The sequence below is a fragment of the Thalassophryne amazonica genome, chromosome 3, assembly GCF_902500255.1.
Source record: "Thalassophryne amazonica chromosome 3, fThaAma1.1, whole genome shotgun sequence".
Classification (NCBI taxonomy): Eukaryota; Metazoa; Chordata; class Actinopteri; order Batrachoidiformes; family Batrachoididae; genus Thalassophryne; species Thalassophryne amazonica.
The window spans coordinates 104,198,532-104,212,404 of NC_047105.1; the positions used below are offsets into that span (position 1 = coordinate 104,198,532).

The 13,873-nt window shown below is 40.7% G+C and overlaps 1 protein-coding gene across 1 annotated transcript in view; it reads left to right on the forward strand.

Annotated features, from left to right (window-relative positions):
- The window catches only part of dnah1 (dynein, axonemal, heavy chain 1), a 194,400-nt gene that overhangs the window by 22,174 nt on the left and 158,353 nt on the right, over positions 1 to 13,873 (forward strand). Inside the window, 10 exon segments of the mRNA XM_034167607.1 lie at positions 111 to 336; positions 2,280 to 2,399; positions 5,454 to 5,536; positions 5,699 to 5,840; positions 7,984 to 8,139; positions 8,229 to 8,427; positions 11,443 to 11,696; positions 12,903 to 13,115; positions 13,198 to 13,362; positions 13,500 to 13,621. Of these exon segments, the coding sequence (XP_034023498.1) occupies positions 111 to 336; positions 2,280 to 2,399; positions 5,454 to 5,536; positions 5,699 to 5,840; positions 7,984 to 8,139; positions 8,229 to 8,427; positions 11,443 to 11,696; positions 12,903 to 13,115; positions 13,198 to 13,362; positions 13,500 to 13,621 (1,680 nt within the window).

Consider the following 13,873-nt stretch of genomic DNA (forward strand, 5'->3'; position numbering starts at 1 on the left):
TAACTCTTTCCTCACACTCAGCCACTCTTATTTTGTGTATTTCGGGTTCAGGAGTGATTTGTTATTTGGTTTTCATTGTTTTCAGCTTTTATGTTTATTTTTCTTGTTAGGTCCAATATCGAACCAGAGCAAACATCGCAAGAAGTGAAAAAAGCAGTGTTGCAACATTTGAAAGAAAAGGAGAAACTTGAACACTCTCTGCCATCTTCCATTGACATTGGCCCATTTACTGTCTGTGTAGGGACTGTACGGCAGGCTCTCATCAAGAAAAAACTGGCATTAGCAAATGCAATGCTAGACCAACTTGCAGTGAAACTACGCAAGCAGATTGATGATGTAAGTCATTTGTAAGATATAGCTCAAGTATATTTGATATATTCGTTTATCACATATTACAACAAAAATCTGCCCTACATCATACACTTTTTTCTGTCAATTTTACCACCCTGGAAACGGTGCCAATAAAATCAGGGCGATACAAATCTTAAAACAGGGCGATACAAAAAAATACCAGGCTTTGTATTGCCCCGCTTTTCATCCAATCAGGAGCCCCCATTTCTCAACACCACCAATGAAACACCCTCATTTTGTGTTTCCCTGGTGACAAGTGCAGAATCCTGATATAGGATCCAAATCATTTCACTCAACCAAGATGTCTGTTTAAGGTGACAGAGTTTTAGCCTCCCTAGCAGGGAGAATTCTACAACTTCAGTCTCATACTGAAATTGTGAGACATGGAGAAGTTAGTGAAGAGGACACTCATGACTTAATAGAGAGACATAAGAACAAGAACACCACCAGAAAAATGGAGAGTGATGTGAACTTGTTCACTGAATGACTGAGTGGAACCAAAAAGGAGAAGAGAGGGCTCATTGTTCTTTCTCCAGTGGAACTTGACAAATGGAGTTGACGATAATTATATGGTTCTAGTAATATGTGATAAATATCTTACTACATGTCTTTTTTATGTATCACACCGTGCATCATGCCCCAATGTATCTGTATCAGCCCTTCATACTCGGTGCTGATAGTTGAATTTTGATGTACTGGGCAGGAATAGTGCTCCTATTTCATTGTTTTCAATTAGTTTAAAGACCATTTCCCACAGTGCTTTTTTTAGCCGCCCATTCCCGCCCACAGAAAGTTCTAACCACCTGCTGCTTCTGCAAGATTTGCGTTGGGTCTCGCAGGACCCAGTCCCAATGCAGCCCTCTACCTCAGGGGTCCAGAAACATAAAAAAAATCCATTAGTTTGGACTTGCCAGACCCGCCAGGCCCCTGAGAGTTAAATATTAGTTAGGTATTTGGAAGGATATTCATGCCCAGTATTTGTATGTGGTACTACTCTAAAGCAATATACATTGGTTGTCTCAGTTTAGAGGCTGCATCCTTAGAAGGCTGCATTGTACGAACATCCGGCATTCCGAAACCATGGAAGTTGAACAAAGCATTCTGAAATGAGATGGCCAAACCCACAGCACATTTCTTTGTTGGGTTATTAGGTTTTCCAACCCCTACCGCTGCCATCTAGCAAGCTTGACAGCTACACACAACAAGTTAGTATAGTCGACATAACCTGTAGTTTAGTAATTATTTTTCAATTTTTATTACACTTCACTTGTAAAAATTACTTATTTATAATTGTACATATTGAGCAGAACATTGCCCTTTTGATGTTATTAATTTACTAACTGTGTTGTCTTGGGGGAAAAAATGCGCAATAACTCTTGGGATTGTTTGGGCTCTGAAGGATACATGCTTTGTGTCCTTTGTTTTGGACCGGGGGGGCTGCATTCATCAACTATGTTCTCAACAGAACCTTTGAAATGCACCAAGTTGTGTCACTATGAACTGCAGCCTTCAATGGATGCAGCCCCTGAACACGACCCCTGCTAATGTTTTAGATTTGTGGTCCATGATGCTCTGGCGAAAGCTGAAATGTTAGCATGTTCTTTTGACATGGCCAGAATAAAGTACTGAAATTCAGCTAATTTGGCTTAGGCCTGAAGAACTGTTTGTGTGTTTGCTATCAGTGGTGGAACTGTTTAAATATGATTTGGTTTAAGGTGATTTGTCTTGCATTTTAATTTTTTAAATAATCCATATGAGCATACTTGCTCAAGAATACAAGAATACAGTGTTGTTTTTTAAATACATGTTGGTGAAAAAAAGGCAAAACCTTCAGTATAAATCACTTTAACCTGTTACACTACATGCCATCATGTATTTTAAATGCTTTTGAACTGCAGTTATTCTATTGAATAATACTTTGTGTGTAGATATGTGACAAGTGTATGGCGATCAATGGCAGGCTGTGTGAGACGCCAAACACCATTGAAGAACTGGCTGAAAAGAGGGAGTGGATGAAACAGATCCCAGACCAGCTAAGGAATCACAAGGTGCTCATTGGAGGCACACAATAAAAAAAGGCATTGCCATCCCGACACACAGTTAAAACACAAACAAACTACCAGCTGCTGTTGCCACAATAATTCTGTAAAAAATACACTAGAAATATGTAAATAAATGCCTTTATAGACCAACTTGTAAATTATAAGGTATAAAGCTATTGTAATTTGCAAATATTTACATTTTAAACAGGTAAATTCAAAGGATTGTTTTTAGCTAAACTATCTACGAGGTCTGTCCATAAAGTATAGGTCATTTTTATTTTTTTCAAAAACTATATGGATTTCATTCATATGTTTTTACGTCAGACATGCTTGAACCCTCGTGCGCATGCGTGAGTTTTTCCACGCCTGTCGGTGACGTCATTCGCCTGTGAGCGCTCCTTGTGGGAGGAGTCATCCAGCCCCTCGTCGGAATTCCTTTGTCTGAGAAGTTGCTGAGAGACTGGCGCTTTGTTTGATCAAAATTTTTTCTAAACCTGTGAGACACATCGAAGTGGACACGGTTCGAAAAATTAAGCTGGTTTTCGGTGAAAATTTTAACGGCTGATGAGAGATTTTGAGGTGATACTGTCGCTTTAAGGACTTCCCACGGTGCGAGACGTCGTGCAGCGCTCTCAGGCGCCGTCGTCAGCCTGTTTCAAGCTGAAAACCTCCACATTTCAGGCTCTATTGATCCAGGACGTCGTGAGAGAACAGAGAAGTTTCAGAAGAAGTCGGTTTCAGCATTTTATCCGGATATTCCACTGTTAAAGGAGATTTTTTTAATGAAAGACGTGCAGGCGGATTGCAGCGTGCGACGCTCTGCCACAGGAAAAACACCTCCGTTGGAAGCCTTAAGGACAAGTTGGAACATGTCCAGCTGTTAAACAATTTCTCATATACTCATTCCACTGAAAGCCATCAAAAGCCGCCTGGATTTTACAAATGGTTATCAACACGGAGGTGTTTTTCCTGTGCCGCCGCACCGCGCCGGCTGTGTCCCGACGCACGGACCCGTCCGCACGTCTTTCATTAAAAAAGAAGAGATTATGGGGTGTTTCTGTCGGTGTAAGGACTTCCCACGGAGCGGGACGTCGTGCAGCGCTTCCAGGCGCCGTCGTCGGCCTGTTTCGACCTGAAAACATCCTAATTTAAGGCTTAATTCACCCAGGACGTCGTGAGAGAACAGAGAAGATTCAGAAGAGACCGGCATAAGGACTTTATGCGGACATTCCACTGTTTAAGGACATTTTGTAATGAAAGACGTGCACGCAAATTCGTCGAGTCGTTTCCGTGACGACTCGGCAAATCTGTGTGCGCCGCGACAGGAAAAACACCTCCGTGTTGAAAACCATTTGTAAAATTCAGGCGGCTTTTGATGGCTTTCAACAAGTGAGTAACTGAGAAATTGTTTAACAGCTTGGGCATGTTCCAACCCGTTAAGGTTTCCAACGGAGGTTTTTTTCCTGTCGCGACCCCCCGTGGTCTGGTCCGGCCCGACATGCGACTCTGCCCGCACGTTCTTTCATTACAAAATGTCCGTTAACAATGGAATTTCCGAATAAACTCCTCATGCCGACTTCTTCTGAAAGTTCTCTGTTCTCTGACGACTTCCTGGGTCAACAGAGCTTGAAATGTGGAAGTTTTCAATTTTAAACGGCGAGACGCTGCCGCCTCGAAGCGCAGATCGCCGTCAGGCGCCGTGGGCCGTCCTTACGGCGACACTACCAGACCAAAATCTCTCATCAGCCGTTAAAATTTTTACCGAAAACCAGCTGAATTTATCGAATGGTGTCCACTCAGTTGTGCCTTACAGTTTTGAAAAAATTTTGATCAAACAAAGCAGCACTCTCTGAGCCATTCCTAAACAATGAAAAAATCGACGAGAGGGTGTTCGACTCCTCACTCAAAGACTGCCCACAGGCGAATGACGTAACCGACAGGCGTGAAAAAACTCTCGCATGCCCACGAGGGTTCAAGCATGTCTGATGTAATCACACGTGATTCAAATCCATATGGTTTTTGAAAAAAATAATAAGGTCGGATACTTTTCTAATAGACCTCGTAATTATTTCTGTAGAATGTTAGCACAGTACTTATTGTACATTGAATCCTGTTTGCTCAGGGTCACCACAGGATGTTGGGTATGGTGAGCCTTGTTTTGACTGATTCTTTTGGACACCTTTATAAAGTCATCAGGCAGTCTTTAAGCTAAGATGTTTTGCTTGGTAGACAATCACACCTAGTGTTTGTACCACTGTGCTGCTGCACAACAGGAACTACTCTGAAAAAGAACTAACTGCCATGTTAATGTATGTTTACTGGATTTGTACAAAGTATACTAATATGAATTTCGGCAGCTGGTCTGCTCTGTGTAAGCCTGATCCCGTCAGATCTCAGAAGCTAAGCGATGCAGGATTTGGTTCGTACCTGGATGGGAGACCTCTTCAGAACACCAGCGGCTGTGTGTGTTTCTCTGGGTATAATTGGAGTTGTGTCAGGAAGGGCATCCGGTGTAAAACTTGAGCGAAATACCAATGCAGATCTGGCTGTGTCTGCTGTGGTGACCCCAAACAAAAAATGGGATCAGCCGAATGGACAACAACATACTAATATGAGTTTTGAAAAAAAAAAATCTCTTTAGAGTAGACAAGGCTAAATTAGACTAGATTAGACAGAATTGTATTCATGTGTATTAGTGTGAAAGGCCCTTTAGTGTGCTTGCTTCTGAATTAAACCGTTCCTAGATCAAAGCTACTGTGCCCACTCTCCATGCAAGGTGGAGCTACATCAGAAAGGATATATTGTGTAAAACTTGTTCAAGACCTGCTGTGGTTACCCCAAGCGAAAAGCAAAAAGCTGAAACAACTTACTTATACTGCATTTACACATTTTTGCTGTTTTTTTTTGTTTTTGTTTTTTTACTGGTTTATTCTGGCAACGACAGCTGCCAGTTTTTCCCTGTAAAAAACAATCAAATGTTTTTGCATTTTTCTTGTCTGTTTGTTTGCCATATCATGTGAAAGGTCAAACAATTCTTTTTCTCTGATATGGTCACAATAGGAAATTACATGTAACGCCCTGTCAGAATATGAGCTACTGGATGAATTCTTCTACACTGTTTCAAGTGGAGATGAAAGCAGAAAGTAAGATTGTTGCTCACAATCAGTGCACTGTTATGCATATTGTTTGAAGTATGGTAATAATGTTAATCACAAGTATCATTTTTTTCATGTGGATTATGGTGAGCTCCTGCGCTTTAATATTAATTAAAAGGTATAGCACTTATTTTGATCTTATCTGTGCAGGTGGATGGCAATTGCGTGGCCTCAAAAGATACTGAACCAGGCGGAGTCTATAGCAGTACAACATGAGGAAGATCAGAAGCACTTTCATAAAATCCAGCTGATTGACCAGGACAAATTTAGAGAACATTTGGACTCCCTGAAGGTCAGTTGTGCTGTATTTACAGCCCATCCGGAAAGTATTCATAGCACTTCACTTTTTCCACATTTTGTTGTGTCACAGCCTTATTCCAAAATGGATGAAATTCATTTTTTCCTTCAAAATTCTATTCAGAACACCCAATAATAACAACATGGACAAAGATTTTGTTTTAAATTTTTGCAAATGTATTAAAAATAAGAAAAACTAACAAATCGCATGTACGTAAGTATTCACATCCTTTGCTCAAGAGTTTGTTGATGCACCTTTGGCACCAATTACAGCTTCAAGCCTTGTTGAATGTGATGACACAAGCTTGGTGCACCTATCTTTGGGCAGTTTTGCCCATTTCTCTTTGCAGCACATTTCATGTGCCATCAGGTTGGATAGGGAGCGTCAGTGCACAGCCATTTTTAGATCTCTACAGAGATGTTCAATCAGATTCAGGTCTGGGCTCTGGCTGGGCCACTCAAGGACATTCACAGAGTTGTTCTGAAGCCACTCCTTTGATATCTTGGCTGTGTGCTTAGGGTCATTGTTCTGCTGCAAGATAAACCGTCACCCCAGTCTGAGGTCAAGCAACTTTCATCCAGGATGTCTCTGTACATTGCTGCATTAATCTTGCCCTCAATCCTGACTAGTCTTACAGTTCCTGCCACTGAAGAACACCCCCAATGTGGGGATGGTGCCTGGTTTCCTCCAAGCACGACGCCTGACATTCATGCCAAAAAGTTCAATTTTGTCTGATCAGGCCAGAGAATTTTGTTTCTCATGTAAACACAGCTGTCTGAGAGTCCTTCAGGTGCCTTTTGGCAAACTCCAAACGGTCTCCAATGTGCCTTTTACTAAGGAGTGGCTTCCACCTGGCCACTCTACCATACAGGGCTGATTGGTGGATTGCTGCAGAGAGCATCATTTCTCGCTAACAGATCTGTCTGCTTCACTTCCATGTCATCATGGTGCATTCATCTATGTTTAGGTTATGGTTATGGTCAGCATCCCCCCCCACCCGTGTCACATATTGATACAAAGAGGCTTCCCAGCTCTTAACATATCGACATTCAGTCAAAAACCTTTTGCTCAAAATGTGTCAAGGTGACGGTGAGGCTGTGTAGCTTCAGTTTAAGGCCAGTGCCTTGTATTCTCCATGTACAGCTGGTGTTGCATCAGGAAGGGCATGTAGTGTGAACCTATAGCAAATGTGGGGAGAACATGCAAGCTTCACACAGAAAGGAGCAGGTCAGAAGTGAACCTGGGACATTCTCTTTGTGAGGCAACAGTTCTAACCACTAATCCACTGTGCTGTCCCTATGTACTGGCCCGGGCTTTGCGTTCTCAAGGTGCAGGACTACTTAGTTTGCCTAGGGTGAATAACAAGTCTGCGTGTCACAGAGCTTCCTCTTATTGTGCCTCTATTCGGTGGAATGATCTCCCTGCGTCAATAAAACAGTCAGATTCTGTAGAGATTTTCAAGTCCAGACTTAAGACACACTTATTTTCCCTTTTGTATGGCTAACATACTGGCATAGTATGTTACTATGCTTTTTACTCTTTTAATTCATTTTATTAAGAAACGAAGCGGGCCGTGGCCTCAACTTTATCTAAATTCTGGGTCTTGTAGTGAAGCTTAGGGCTAGTGGCCGGCAATCACCTTAGTATTTCTTCTGTTTTTTTCTTGTTGTTTAATGCTGACAAATTATACTGTATTTGTCTTTCTGATGCTTGATTCTGCTGTTTTTCTTTTCTCTCTGTTTGAGGTGTGGCTCCATCCAGAGATGGGTGTGGTATCTGCTCCAGAAACCGTCCTGTGCACTGGCAACATTTCCTGTATGTTCGTTTTGTGAACTGTTTTGTAATTTGTGTCTGTAGCATGGCCCAAGCAGAGGGTCACCCCTTTGAGTCTGGTCTGCTTGAGGTTTCTTCCTCAGAGGGAGTTTTTCCTTACCACTGTTGCTCTGGGGGTTGGTAAGGTTAGACCTTACTTGTGTGATGCCCCTTGAGGCAATCTTGTTGTGATTTGGCACTATATAAATGAAAATAAATTGAAATTAAAATTGCTGTCCATATGCAAAGAGCATAGCACGATCCAGCAGCGAGTGTTCAAACATTCAAGCTGTTTAGTTCATAATGGCCAAGGATGTATTTACAGATGCTGACTGATGGGATGACAGCCCATTCAGACATTAATAGTGCTCATGAAATGGCCAAAGAGGTGAAGCGTGCGAGAAAACAACTTGCAGAGTGCCAGACTATGGCCCAAACCTACAACTGCAGACAACACCTCCTTGATATTCCAGTCACTAACGTAAGTAGAAACTAATACATCAAGCACTGTTCTAGTTACAGGTGACATTAACATTTTTTTCTTCTCTAACAATGAAATTTGTGTCGTAGTATGATTATGTGCAGAAGATGGCAAAGGACTTTGAGCCATTTATGGACCTGTGGACAACCACTTCTGACTGGCTGCGTTGGCATGACAGCTGGCTCAATAATTCGCTTTCTATCATCGACCCTGAACAACTTGAGCGCAATGTCACAGATGCCCACAGGACCATGCAGAAATGTATTAAACAGCTCAAGGATTATCCTGGTTGGTGACAGATCTATTCTATTTGTGTCAGACATGTTTACATTAAGTTAATGATCATTTCTAACAACTGAGTTTACAGTTAGATTTGACAAAAATTGTCCTACTGTTTGAGGTATCTGCTCTTTTCATGAGACCATATTTCTTTTTTAGCAAGCTAGTATAGGTCATGAGTCTCATAAAAAGAAAAACTACAATTTTTTACAAGCCATATTTTCTGGAGTGTAAGTCGTACCTTTTTCTGTATTATTAGCTCTTAGAGATTTCTGTGCACTGTTGGAATGAACTTTTATTGTTGCCATTTATTCTTTTATTACTGGAAATTATTTTTTTGTGCTGTTATTCCTAGGAAAGCCTGATATAAATATTTAATATTATTATTTATTATTATTGTTGTTGTTGTTGTTGTTGTTATGTATTATTACAAGTGACGTGATTTTTCTGCATATCAGTCACACTTGACTTTCCAAACCAGTGAAAAACAAACAAAAAAAACTGTGAATTATACTCCAGAAAATATAGTATAAATGTAATGTCAATTGAAATAAAGCAGTAAATTAGAGAAATGAATTCTAAAAAAACAAAACAAAACAAAAAACACCTCAACACCTAAACTCCTCAAACCCCCCCACCCCACACACACACACAGATTAATTGTGCTTCATGATGTTCTTTGATCCAGTCAACATGTGTACATCAGCATTGTAATTATGGTGAAGATGCTGCTTGACTTTATATTTAGTAGATGCCCTGATGAAACTGTCGATAGAAACACCTTTAATATCACCTTGGTTTAAATTACTTACAGGCAAGCTAAGCACCAAGCGTTAGCACAGCACCCCTCGATGCTCCCTGCCTCACTAAATCACTCTTTGGGCCAGACTTTTTGATGGAATCTTACCTGATTCCTTCAGGCAGGTTCATTGGGTGCTTCTCACAAGTAAGATTTCAGATGTGGGGTTTTGTGAAATGAACCATTTCAGGCCAAAATTTTGCTCAGAGCAGCATAGAGTAGTTACAGTAGTGTTCAGAATAATAGTAGTGCTATGTGACTGAAAAGATTAATCCAGGTTTTGAGTATATTTCTTATTGTTACATGGGAAACAAGGTACCAGTAGATTCTCACAAATCTAACAAGACCAAGCATTCATGATATGCACACTCTTAAGGCTATGAAATTGGGCTATTAGTAAAAAAAAGTAGAAAAGGGGGTGTTCACAATAATAATAGCATCTGCTATTGACGCTACAAACTCAAAACTATTATGTTCAAACTGTTTCTGTGTAGGCTCTCAGTTGTCTAGGTGGTTTCCATCGTAGAGAAGCTTGAATCTTCGACTGGACTGGGTTGCTTGACGCGAGGGCGTTTCGCTTCAAATCGCAGAAGCTTCCTGAGCTAAAATTCTTGCTCTGGTAGTCTGACTTCTGTCTTGACTCTTGTAGAGAAGAATAGCTTGAAGTGAAATGTCCTCGCGTCAAGCAACCCAGTCCAGTCGAAGATTCAAGCTTCTCTACTATGTTCAAACTGCTTTTTTAGCAATCCTGTGAATCACTAAACTAGTATCTAGTTATATAACCACAGTTTTTCATGATTTCACATCTGCGAGGCGTTAATTTTGTTGGTTTGGAACCAAGATTTTGCTCGTTTACTAGTGTGCTTGGGGTCATTGTCTTGTTGAAACACCCATTTCAAGGGCATGTCCTCTTCAGCATAAGGCAACATGACCTCTTCAAGTATTATGACATATCCAAACTGATCCATGATACCTGGTATGCAATATATAGGCCCAACACCATAGTAGGAGAAACATGCCCATATCATGATGCTTGCACCACCATGCTTCACTGTCTTAACTGTGAACTGTGGCTTGAATTCAGAGTTTGGGGGTCATCTCACGAACTGTCTGCGGCCCTTGGACCCAAAAAGAACAATTTTACTCTCATCAGTGCACAAAATATTCCTCCATTTCTCTTTAGGCCAGTTAATGTGTTCTTTGGCAAATTGTAACCTCTTCTGCACATATCTTTTATTTAACAGAGGGACTTTGCGGGGGATTCTTGCAAATAAATTAGCTTCACACAGGTGTCTTCTAACTGTCACAGCACTTACAGGTAACTCCAGACTGTCTTTGATCATCCTGGAGCTGATCAATGGGTGAGCCTTTGCCATTCTGGTTATTCTTCTATCCATTTTGATTGTTGTTTTCTGTTTTCTTCCACGCGTCTCTGGTTTTTTAATCCATTTTAAAGCATTGGAGATCATTGTAGATGAACAGCCTATAATTTTTGCACCTGCGTATAAGTTTTCCCCTCTCCAATCAACTTTTTTAATCAAACTACGCTGTTCTTCTGAACAATGTCTTGAACGTCCCATTTTCCTCAGGCTTTCAAAGAGAAAAGCATGTTCAACAGGTGCTGGCTTCATCCTTAAATAGGGGACACCTGATTCACACCTGTTTGTTCCATAAAATTGACGAACTCACTGACTGAATGCCACACTACTATTATTGTGAACACCCCCTTTTCTACTTTTTTTTGCTAAAAGCCCAATTTCATAGGCTTAAGAGTGTGCATATCATGAATGCTTGGTCTTGTTGGATTTGTGAGAATCTACTGAATCTACTGATACCTTGTTTCCCATGTAACAATAAGAAATATACTCAAAACCTGGATTAATCGTTTTAGTCACATAGCACTACTATTATTCTGAACACTACTGTACATGTAAATGTACTGAATTGTTCAACTTTGAGTATTTTTAACATGAAAGCCCAAACATCTTTAACTCTAAAGTGCAGACAAAAACAGTTTTGCAGTTTTCCAGTGTTTAACTAAGCAAATGAGTAAAATGTTGTGCAAAAAACTACATTAAACTTTGAATTGCATCAAGAAGATGGTGGGGGAAGTGTATTGCATTGACACTCATGAAAACTCCCACAGTCACTTCATATTGAATTGGGGAGTGATTGCGACCACACATATTTATCTTGGATCCTCTTGTTCTCTTAAACTATACTAGAGTGCCAGATGGTGGCAGCTGACATCAACAGCAAGATTGAGGACTTTTGCCCATACATCCCTCTGATTCAGTGCCTTAGAAATCCAGGGATGAGGAACCGTCACTGGCAGGTGCTTTCTGAGCGCATCCAGGTGACAATTATGCCAAAAGCCAACCTGACCTTCTCCCACTGCCTAGAATTAGGCTTACAGAACCACTTTGATGAAATAAGCCAGGTGGCTGAGACAGCTGGAAGAGAGTACACCATTGAAAAGGTACACTGGAGCCACACTTACACCTGCTTTCTGTTCTGCATCCTGCAGTGTTAGGTGTCACATCTGTGAAGACTGTATTGTTAATGTGGAATGTTGAGATAGAGCTTAGCTTATTTTCTTACCAACTTTGAACATATAATACAAACCAGCTTTCACTACAGTATATGACCATTTGAGACGTGTAGTAAACTTGCAACATTGAGGAAAAAAATGGTGGAGAAATGCTCCCTGGGTTAAGGAAGAGTTGGTTCAAATTTACAGATGTTTCAGATCTGGCTCAAAGGTTTCCCTTTGATTGCTTTAATGTTCCTGACTTGTGGCGTCAAAAAGATTTTATGGGGGTGGTTGTGGTTTGATGACAGTTTTGGCAGAAGTAAACTTTTACCTCAGTGGAGGTGTGTACTTCCCATCGATTTCTGTTTAATCTGCTAGAAGGCAGATGCAGCCTGTGAGCTGTTACCAGCAGCCACCATCTTGCTTAGTGTTATTCCACGTCGTCAGGCATTCATTAGATTGAATAGAAATCTGTGATGTGCTCACTTAAACATGGGTTAAAGTTAAAGCGTTTGGGTGCAGTGTCAACCTGACATAGGATTGTCAGCTGATTAAATTAAAAATAAATAATAATAAATTGTGGAGTGAGCTTTCATATGTGTGTATTACAACCCAAATTCCAATGAAGTTGGGATGTTGTGTAAAATGTAAATAAAAACAGAATACAATGATTTGCAAATCCTCTTCAACCTATATTCAATTGAATACACCACAAAGACAAGATATTTAATGTTCAAACTGGTAAACTTTGTTGTTTTTGTGCAAATATTTGCTCATTTTGAAATGGATGCCAACAACACGTTTCAAAAAAGTTGGGAAGGGGCAACAAAAGACTGGGAAAGTTGATGAATGTTCAAAGAACATCTAATTGGAAACGTGAGTATCATGATTGGGTATAAAAGGAGCATCCCCAAAAGTCAGCCATTCACAAGCAAAGATGGGGTGAGGATCACCACTTAGTGAACAACTGCATGAAAAAATAGTCCAACAGTTTAAGAACAATGTTTCTCAGCGTTCATTTGCAAGGAATTTAGGGATTCCATCATCTACAGTCCATAATATAATCAGAAGATTATAACCTTTATTACCAATGGAAACAAATGTTGCAGATTGCTTTGGAACAGTCAGTTTCTTTCACACATTTTCCATTAGTCCATAGAAAAGATGGAGCAAGAGTGGTCCACAGTCATTTTGGATGTGCTACCCTATAAGGAGACAGGCACCTACATCCTCAGCAGTCCAGATGAAGCCTCTCAGTTGCTAGAAGACCACATTGCCATGATGCGGAGTCTGTCTTTGTCTCCTTTCAAGAAAGCTTTTGAGGACCGCATTGACAGCTGGGAAAAGAAGCTCAAAATGACTCAAGTAATGACAAAAACATCCTCTGAATTTGAATTATCTTTCTGTAGACTCTTGTGTCTCTACTGCCCTCTTCTGGTGTTTGCAGGATGTGCTGGAAGAGTGGCTGACATGCCAGTGTGCCTGGCTCTACCTGGAGCCCCTTTTCAGCTTTGATGATATCAATCGCCAGCTGGCTACAGAGGCAAAGACATATCAGAAAATGGAACGAACATGGAGGGAAATCATGAAGCATGCTTTTAATACTCAACAGGTCAGAACACTGAAATTAAATTATGATAAAAGGCAGAGGATTGCTTTGTGGTGGAGAAGCCTAAAAGCGACAATGACGGTTGCGTGTGTATATGTTTTTTGCAAAGCATACGGGTGTATTCCTGTGTTTAATTTTAGGTGATTAAGATGTGCCCCGATGCTAAACTGCTGGAGGAACTTAAGCAGTGTAACAAGCAGTTAGAACAGGTACAGAAAGGTCTTAGTGAGTACTTGGAAACAAAGCGAGGAGCCTTCCCAAGGTAAATACTGTTTGATAGTATCTTTAAGTGCTTCTCTCTCTCTCTCTCTCTCTCACTCACTCACTCACTCACTCACTCACTCACTCACTCACTCACTCACTCACTCACTCACTAACACACACACACACACACACACACACACACACACACACACACACACACACACACACACACACACACACACACACACACACACACACACACACACTCTCATTGAAAAAAGGAAACAAGACTTAAATATGTGCATTGGTT